General features: G+C 59.6%; 1 protein-coding gene across 1 annotated transcript in view; it reads left to right on the top strand.

The window, feature by feature from the left end:
• Nucleotides 1–9,427, top strand: part of SLC6A19 (solute carrier family 6 (neutral amino acid transporter), member 19) — a 21,579-nt gene that overhangs the window by 1,922 nt on the left and 10,230 nt on the right. The window contains exons 2-4 of the mRNA XM_011953136.1: nucleotides 5,392–5,532; nucleotides 7,111–7,248; nucleotides 8,780–8,961. Of these exons, the coding sequence (XP_011808526.1) occupies nucleotides 5,392–5,532; nucleotides 7,111–7,248; nucleotides 8,780–8,961 (461 nt within the window). The remainder of the gene's footprint in view (nucleotides 1–5,391; nucleotides 5,533–7,110; nucleotides 7,249–8,779; nucleotides 8,962–9,427) is intronic.

Below are 9,427 nucleotides of genomic sequence, written 5' to 3'. Positions count from 1 at the left end.
AGGCCCAGGTGAGGAGGGCCGAGCTGCTGGGGTGGGCAGGTGCAGGCAGTGGGCAGCGGGCTCCAGGCAGGCAGGCCCAGGTGAGGAGGGCCGAGCCGGGCTCTGGGATGTGCTGGGTCTCAGACAGTCCCGCTCCTGGGGTGGACACCAGCAGGCCCTTCTCCCCAGACCCCAGACAAGCTGCCGCTGACCTGGCCTTTCTGCTGGGCCACCAGGTCACCTGCTAGACTCTGAGGGCCACTGTCACCTGGGCCCCCATCAGCTGCAACATCGCAGGGGGCTCCACAGGGTTCTGGCAGTCCTCCCGGCCTGGAGGAACCCTGTGCCTTTTGGTCACACTGTGGGGGCTGACCAGGACCCCACACACCAGACCACCAGCCTGAAAGAGCTGAAGCCTGCATTGCAGTCGGAGGGACTCGGGCCAGCAGGGCAGGGCCCTGAGAATGGGAGACGGCTCTGCAGGCCACTGGGTTTCCCACCAGGGCACTCATCTCCTGGTGAATCTAATCGGGGCTGCAGCTCTGCTCCCAGGGAGCTTTCAGGGAGGCAGCTGAAAGGACCCAGGGACACAGGGTCCCCTCCTCCGGCTCTTGGGGCCTCGTGGGCACCAAAACAGTGGAGCAGGCAGCATTCCCGGGAGGCCGCACCCACAGACAGCGCGCCCTCTCTCTATGCATCTTAGTGAGGGCTCCAGCATGCACGCCGTGTCAGTGACACCAGATTTCCTAATTTATTCGGGTCATCGAGACCAAATCGAGGGGAAGCAGGCAGCCGGGTCCTCCTGGCTTCCCTCCTGGAAGCCTCCTGAGTGTTTGGGATTGTCCTTCGAGGTTAAAAACCATTACGCCTGCGAGTCTCCTGTGTCTTAACAGATTTTGTCGTCCTTGGAGAGCCTGTGCCAGGTGGGCAGGTTCAAGGGACCCTTTCCCGAGGAAGGGCATTTCCACTCAGCCACCACTCACCTGAGCCAGCTCAAGGGCGTGCTGTGCCTGGGTGTTCTCACCTGGGAAACGGGTGTGATGGCAGAGCCCCCCTAGAGCGGTGTTCAGGTGGGGGGCGGGTGTGCAGGAATAGCAACCGAAAGCCGTGAGACGTGGTCAGCCAGGGCTCACCCCACTCACCCCCACCTGGGAGCACCACGTCCCCACGGCGGGGCCCCACAGTGCCGGCGGCCCAGGCGGAGACGCATTCACGCTCCCCTGTGTCTGTCCAGAAACCTCGGCTGCCCCGTGTGTCCCCGTCAGTGGCTGCTGACAGAGCCCATCCCACAGCTGGCCCCTCAGGGGCTGCCCCCCAGCTCCTCCGCACACGGCAGTGACAGTGCCCATGAGAGAGGCGGGAGCCTGAGGAGCTGCCCCTTCAAGGACCGTGTGGCCCCAGCACAGCTGTTTCCGGCTGTTTCTTCTTTGCTGCTCAGCACCTGGCCCTGGGGTCAGCTTTTCCCTCAGTCCGTCTACAGCTATTTCTTAGCAAAAATCCAGGCAGCATTTACTTGGTGCCACAAACACCACCTGCTGGAGAGAGAAAAAAGGGGAAGTTTAGTCCCTGCGTGAGAACGGCAGCTCCCTCCTCCCCCTCCTCCCTCTCCTGGTTTCCCACTTAGGACAGACAGGAGGAACTGTGTTTCTGTGCCCAATTTCTCTTTCCCTCTGGCTGCTTTCCATCTGGCCACGTCCCCTTCCCCGCCCCATTCTCTCTGTTACCTGCTTCCACCTGAGTGAGCCAACGTCTGCAGCGCAGCAGAGAGGCCTGGTTTCCAGGGACCTTTGCAACCACATCCAGGCGCCCTGCACTGCCCCATCAGGGGAAGCCACGCAGTGTTGCCTGGGCACCGGCAGCCCCTCTCTCCATCTCTCCTTCCTCTGCGCCTCACCCCACACTAGGAAGAAGTCGCTGGGTTTAAAAGACAAATATTCGTGTTCTGGTGGCATTAATTGTCAAGAATGCTTGGCTTTCCTTGAGTTTCCTGGGGCAGGACAGCCCCCTTCATTGGGAGCAAGGGAGGGCCCAGCTGCCTCTGGGCTGCGTTTGGGGTAGAGTGGTTGTGTGCCCCCCGGTCCTCTCTGTTCACTGCTCCATGCTGAGCCTGAACCCCAGGGGTTGAGGATTTGAGGGTCTCCTGCCCCAAGGAACTTTCAGAAAGGAGAGCCACCAGGAGCAAAGGCAACAACTGAGACTCTCAGAAGAGGGGACACCCTGGTGGGGTTTTCAAGGATGAGTAGGAGTTTTCTCAATGGAGATGGAGTGGTAGGAAGACCCAAGCATTTAGGGTTAGGACATAGTGGAGGGAAGGGAGGAGATGGAGGATGTTTGGGATCATGCCCTTGCTTTTTCCCTGGTAGTTTTGTCTGGAAGAGTTTCAAATCAAGCTCTTGGGAAAAATAATTGGAGGAGTGAATCTTTTCCTATTTTAACCCAATGAGCAGACCCTGCTGAGGTCTTGGGTGTCCCTGCAGGTGAGCCTGCAGCCCCCACCCCCTCCCATAGGAAACCTGCTGGTGGGCATCTCCTGCACCTGGCTACCATTCCCCTCTGCCTTTCATCTCACGATGAATCCAGCATCCCGCCAGCCCACCCTACACATCTGGCTCTCCTGGAATTCCCTACCTACAGCTCCTGCTTCTGAAGGAACCTGTCCCCGGAGCCCCAGCTCAGAGAGAGGGACCTGTGCACAGGCCAGGACCTGTGTGGGGATAGAGGCCTCAGGCTCCAGAGGGCCCTGTTCCACCCAATAGGCAGGCACCGAGTGGACAGAGGGAGGAGGAGAGAGAAGAGGCTCGGTGTTAAACTGGGAGAGGGAGGAGTGAGAAAGGCTGGCGGGGGACAAGTAGGGAAGTCACGGCCGCCAGTACCTGGCTCCTCCCTTCCGCCTCTACCCACCCCTCCCTCCTCTCTCTCTGTCTCTCTCTCTCCATCGCCCTGTGTCTATTTCTCTCCTTCTCTGTCTCTCTCTGTTTCTGTCTGTGTGTGTCTCTCTGTCTCTTTCTCTGTGTCTCCGTCTCCCTCTCTGTGACTCTGTCTCTGTATGTCTGTGTGTCTCTCTGCCTCTCTCCCTGCTTCCCTCTCTGTCTCTCTCTGTGTCTCTGTCTCTGTGTGTCTCTGTCTCTCACACACGTGCAGTGCCATCCCCTGAGGATGGTAGTTTGGGGTCTGACATGGCCCTGCTGGCTGGGGAGACAGTGGTTGAGTCGGGGAAGGAAGGCAATGGGGAGGGAATGGGGGGAGCTCAGGGTTTAAGAGGTTTGGTGGGAGAAGAACAAATGGAACACGTGTGTGGGGAAGGAGAGCGAGGGTGCCCGGCCTGGGGGCGGGAAGATGACGGGGCTTGGCTCTGCTGGTGGGGAGGGTGCAGGCGGGCGGGTCACGCATCCCGTCTGAGAGGCCCCAGGGACACGCAGCGTGAGGAGGGGCTGCTGCTGGGACCCCAGTGTCATGTGAGCAGCCCCACAGCCCTCCCTCTCGGGGTCAGCCGCCACGGGACGGAAAGTGGCCCAGGAGACAGGACCCAGGTTGGGATCAGGCTCACGGGGCTTTAGGACCTGCACACCCCCAGGCTCTTCAGCCACAGCTGTGTTTGGAATTCTTGCGCTGTTGCAGCTGCTGACCCCGGTCCCAAAGGCTGTCGGCTTCGCTGTGCTCATCCCGGCTGCAGCGCAGGCCTTCCGTCCAGCCTGGGGCAGGTGCGACAGGAGCTGCTTCCGCGTCCCCATAGCAGGGTGCTCGGGTTCAGGTAGGAGACGCACTGCGTGGTGTCAGGCCAGCCTTGGAAGCCAGGCCCTGTGGCCTGCACTCCTCTCTCCTGTTCCCTGACCTTTGTCCTTCTCCACCTTTGGGCGAAGGACCCACTGGTGTCCGCGCTGCCCTGGCTGGATGGCAGCCCTGCCAAGGTCGTGTCCCTCCTCGCCCTCTGCCAAGCACCTTGGGCACCGTCACGATGCCCAGGAGTGGCTGCAGCTCATCCTGTGTGTGTAGCCTTGGGGCCTTGTGGCTGAGCTGGGAGGCTGTGCATCCACCCACAGAGGGAGCGGTCAGGGCCGCCCGCTTGGCCGGGCGAGTGGAATTCGTGGGCGCGACCAGGCACCTTCTCCGGTGCTGAGCTCTGAGAGGAAGCCGACCTATGCTTTTCAGCTTTGGTTTTTCGAAAGAGACAGAATTTAAAGACATGAGGAAATGTGAGTGTGAAATCCTTCTAAGCATCTGCAATTTTTCCTGAATCTCTTCTCCCGGTCCCAGGCTGACTCTGAGCCTCTACGCCTGATGACCGCAGAAGCCACGCGGTTTCCTCTCAGGATCGGCACATCCCTCAGGATCAGCACATCCCTATCTTTTATCCAGTTCAAACCAATGTTCAAAGCAACAACTCTCCAGCCAGTTGAAACACTAAAAGTGGCCCTCGGTTTAGACCGTGAGTGATCTCTCTCAGTGCCTGGACAGTCCCACTTTGCTGCTACAGTTGTAGCCCAGACTGAATGACTACATTTTCACAAAGATTAAATAGCATCATATGTCAAAGGTGATTTTTCACTGTTCCAAATTAGAGAATTAGCCCCAGAATGATGGCTGAAGCTGTCCTTTTAGGACAAAGAGGTAGCAGAGCGGAGGTGGGTAGATCCCCATAAGACAAAACCATTGTCACAGCAGAAGCAGAAATGTCTCAATGTAGTTCTCCTTTTTGCAATTTTTTATTGTTACTGAATACATATATGTAAAATTTGCCATTTTAATCATTTTTACATGTACACTTCAGTGGTATTAAAGACACTCACAATGCCATGTAACTAGCACCTGGACCCAGGTCCACCTTTAGAGCTCTGTCTTAAGAACCAAAACGGTCCCCACTAAACCCTAACACCCCACTGCAACCACACATGATTGCCAGGAAACAGTCCCTCCCACAGGCATGCCAAATCCACAGAACGTTCATTAAGCCAAGGAAGGACGTGGCAGGTGCAGCCGGCACAGGTGGGGCAGGGGCGGGCACGCTGCTGTTGGAAGCCCCTGGCTGGACAGGCAAAAGCAGCTCCTCCTTGGGACTCCTGGACTGCCAGGGGGTGGGCAGGGAGGTCGACTCACAGGCAGTGGCTGTGGTTGCAGGTTGGTCAGTGCACGTGGGGCATGGACCACACCTCCCTTAAGGACCACAACGTCCCGAGGTCCTACAGGCGACCTCAGCCTGTGTGATGGTCAGGAACGGCCAGGTGCCCAGCAGTGCTTCCAGAACGTGGAGTCAGCTCTGGCCCTGATCCCATGGACTGGCTGCTCCATCTCAGCTCTGTTCCCCGCGGTGGGCCAGCCACAGGGGCTGCAAGGTGCTGTGAATGGCTGCTCCTGAGGGAGGCCTTCCTGCTGCCCGGGCCAGCTCTCAGGCACGGTGGACTCCTCCCGTTGCAGGAGCCTTCATGATCCCGTTCCTCATCCTGTTGGTCCTGGAGGGCATCCCGCTGCTGCACCTGGAGTTCGCCATCGGGCAACGGCTGCGGCGGGGCAGCCTGGGCGTGTGGAGCTCCATCCACCCAGCACTGAAGGGCGTAGGTGAGTGCCTCGGAGCCACTCCACCCGGGCCCAGGGGTCACCTCTGCCTTGGAGCCACTCCACCCGGGCCCAGGGCTCGCCTTGCCGGTCTCAGTGCCCCTGCTCCGCCTTCCCTGTCTGTTTCTGGCGAAACAAAGGTCCCAGGTTCATCTCCTCCCGGAGGCCTTTGGAAACTCCAGGCCACTCCTGGTCACCAGGAACCGGACAGGCCAGCAGAGGCCGCCCGAGTCCCTGCAGCCCAGGGCCCAGGAGTGTCCAGACTCTGGACAGCAGAGTGACCCCTCAAGCCCTGCCCAGGGTGGCGCTCAGCGAGAGCCCAGGGCCCAGGAGGGGCGCCAGCCACTGTCTCCCAGCCTCCTGTGTCCACTGCCCCACATCTAGTGAGGAGGTCCCCAGCGCTGACACCCCAGACGTAGTCATTCATTGATAAACTCTGGGGCCCAGGACAGACCCAGTGCAGCCTCACCAAGAGGACACGGCTCATTAAGGCCTCGGAATATGGGCAGGCGGTGAAAGACAGAGGAGGAAAGGGCAGGGTCCACTCCAGAAAGGGGTCCGAGTCCAGGAAGCACCTGCCCTTCAGAAGCCTGCAGGCCTGGAGCAGAGCCCACACCCTCATCCCGGCGTCTCCCTAAGTCTCCAAGGCCTCCCTCCAGGCCCAGGGCAGTGCCCACACCCTCATCCCGGCCTCTCCCTGAGTCTCCAAGGCCTCCCTCCTCTCTCTCTTCCTCTCTGTCTGTCTCTGTCGCTCTCTTTCCCCTCCTATTCTCTCCCTTCCCCCCTCTCTCTTCCCCCCTCCGACTCTCTCTCCCGCTCTCATTCCCCTCTCTGTCTTTTTTTCTTTCCCCCTCCTATTCTCTCTGTCTCTTCCCTGCTCTCTGTGTCTCTCTCTTCCCCGTCTCTGTCTCTCCCTCTGTCTCTCTTACCCATCTCACACTCACATATTCACAACACAGATTTGGTTTTGAGTTTGAAACTTCAATAAAGCGTGTAGTACACAGCACACTCTCCATCCTGCCTAGTTGTCCCCAAATAATTGAGAAGATTCCCCTCTGCAGTTCCTGCTGTCTCCCCTCTCAGGAGTCCTCCACAGGGAAGGTTTTCCTGAAGCCCACCCACCTGTCCTGGGCATGGGGGATTCCTGGTTTGGGGCAGGGCAAAGTGGGCAGTCCCCCCAGCCCATAGGCAGCAACCAGGCTACTGGTACATCAAAAGTTCTCTGCCAAGGCCGTGGCCTGGATGCACCTGCTGGAGGCTGCACTGGGCAGGTGAGACCCATGCCTGGGGTGAGCCAAGCAGGCATGTGCCAGGAAGGTGTGAGCTGGGAAGGCATATGCAGGGGAGGTGCATGGAGGGGAGGTGTGTGCAGGGCAGGTGTGAGCCAGGAAGGCGTGTACAGGCTGCACCACGGCATCAGCTGCACAATCCTGGCCCGCACTGGGTCTGCCCCTCAGATTCTGGGGCAGCCCATCCCGGCCACACCCTGTGCCAGCCCTGGGACCTCCTGCTCAGAGTGGGGATGGGCGGCCAGAGGAGGGCGTGCCTCAGCCCCAAGCCTCAGCAGTAGCCTCCCTGCAGGCCTGGCCTCCATGCTCGTGTCCTTCATGGTGGGCCTGTACTACAACACCATCATCTCCTGGATCATGTGGTACTTCTTCAACTCCTTCCAGGAGCCTCTGCCCTGGAGTGAGTGCCCGCTCAACGAGAACCGGACAGGTGAGTCCTTGCAAGCAGCCCTGTCCGTCTCACCTGTGGGTGCCGGGCCTCTCCTAGCAGGCACATGGCCTCATGAAACTCAGGTCAGGTGTGGCAGAAACCAGAGCCCCGAGGCAACTAGGCATCAAAAAATGGCAGCGCAAGAGAAAAGGCCTTCAAAGTGGTGGCTCTTTTGTCGGGGGTGTGGTGGAGGATGAGGCCCTTGGAGGAAAGTGTGGGAGCCCAGCAGGGGCTGTGCCCACTCTGAGGGCCCGTGGTCACCAGCCTGGAGTCCAGGGCTGCTGGGAGGCTGCTCCCTATTCTCCAGGAAGGGATGTGGTGTCAGGACTGCCGCCTCCCGCCCCACGCATCCCTGCGTTGCTCTGCACAGGTGGGTCTGTCCTGCCCATGTGGGCCCCGCACTGCCCTCTCACCCCGGCCTTTCCAGAACCCTCTTGCCCAGAGAGGGAGCGTAGGGGACAGACCCTCTACGTGTGACATGCAGTCAGCTCACGGCGGTTCACAAGTGGCCCTGGGGCCTGAATGGCTTGGTCAGCACCGGCTTCTGGTCTGACCAGCACAGCGGGGCCAGCGGGACTTCCCTGCATGCTGCTGTTCTGTTGAGGCCAGCAAGACGGCCCCTCAGGTCAGAATAAGACAGGTCCTCTCACGATACGTGCAACCTCACTGCACTCTGGGACTGTCGGGGCCCTTTCCTGCCTCTGGGGGTGTGGGGTCCTCTGGAATTAGGCCACTTCCTCCTTAGAAGGGTGTCAGGGTGGTTCCCCAAGCCCAGAGAGGCCCACGGTGGCGAGAGTGTGTGGAGTGGGCAGTTGCAGGCGAGGGCCCCAGCCCAGGAGCGCAAACGCTCTGAGGCCGCCAGACTTGCACAGAGAAGAGGGAGCAGCGTGAGGCCCAGGGTGCACCTGAATGTTGGGACTGGAGCCTTCTAACCAGTGCACCTGTGTAGGCATGTGTGCTCGTGTGCTCACAAAGGTGTGTGCATACGTGGGGTGTGCAGGTGTGTGTACCAGATGTGTATGCAAGGGTGCAGCTGTGCATTGCCTGTGTGTGCAATGTGTATGCACACATGTGTGTGCACGTGAGCGTGTGTGCTGTGTGCATGTGCATGTGTGGGGTGTAGAGGTACATGTACCGGATGTGCATGCAAGGATACAGTCATGCTTGTGTGCTGTATGTGTACATGCATGTGTATGCATGTGAGCATGTGTGCCTGTGTGCATGTGTGTGCTGTGTGCATGTGTGTGCTTTGTGTGTCCGTGCATGTGCATGCATGTGAGCACGTGTGTCTGTGTGCATGTGCATGTGTGGGGTGTGCAGGTGCATGTACCAGATGTGCACACAAGGGGGCAGCTGTGCGTGTGTGCTTGTGCATGCACGTGAGCAGGTGTGCCTGTGTTCATGTGCACGTGTGGGTGTGTCACTGGTGTCAAGGCCTCTGGAGCAGCTGGCATGTCTTCCAGCTCAGGGCCTTCCGTTCTCCTCCCTTGGGGGGCCGCACCCTGAAGTGTGTGAATGGCCCTCTCCCCAGGGTACGTGGACGAGTGTGCCAGGAGCTCCCCTGTGGACTACTTCTGGTATCGAGTGACGCTCAACACCTCCACGTCCATCAGCGACTCGGGCTCCATCCAGTGGTGGTTGCTACTGTGCCTGGCCGGTGCATGGAGCGTCCTGTACATGTGCACCATCCGCGGCATCGAGACCACCGGGAAGGTACTGCGTGGGCCCGGCGAGGCTGCAGGTGCTCCAGAGGGCAGGTGTGGGCAGCCCTGCATCCGGCTGGCTGCACTCTAAAACCCAGCTCTAGGGGTCCCGGGTTCTGCCTTTCCCCAGACCCCACTGAGAGAGCTGCCTTTGCCCTTTGGCTCACTGGCCTGGGCGGGAGGGGCACTGCCTGCCCTGGGTTTCCTGAAATGACCAGACTTGGGGCCCCAGGAACTTGGCGTTGGCCCACACGACACTTAGCATTGTGTAGGAGTAATACTAACTACTGGAAAGAGATGACGACGACGATGATGATAAAATAGGAAGGTGGAAATGGAAGAGTGAGGCTTGATCTTCCCTACATGGGAATCTTTGGTGCGAGGTCCAGAGCAACCAGCCCGTTCTCCTGGTGGGCCAGCAGCCTGTGAGGCCCTGACCCCCTCCCAACTCATCCCATATGCCCTGCCCCCTCAGG

Source organism: Colobus angolensis, unplaced genomic scaffold (assembly GCF_000951035.1).
Source record: "Colobus angolensis palliatus isolate OR3802 unplaced genomic scaffold, Cang.pa_1.0 Scaffold358, whole genome shotgun sequence".
Classification (NCBI taxonomy): Eukaryota; Metazoa; Chordata; class Mammalia; order Primates; family Cercopithecidae; genus Colobus; species Colobus angolensis.
This window is presented reverse-complemented; position numbering and strand designations above follow the sequence as displayed.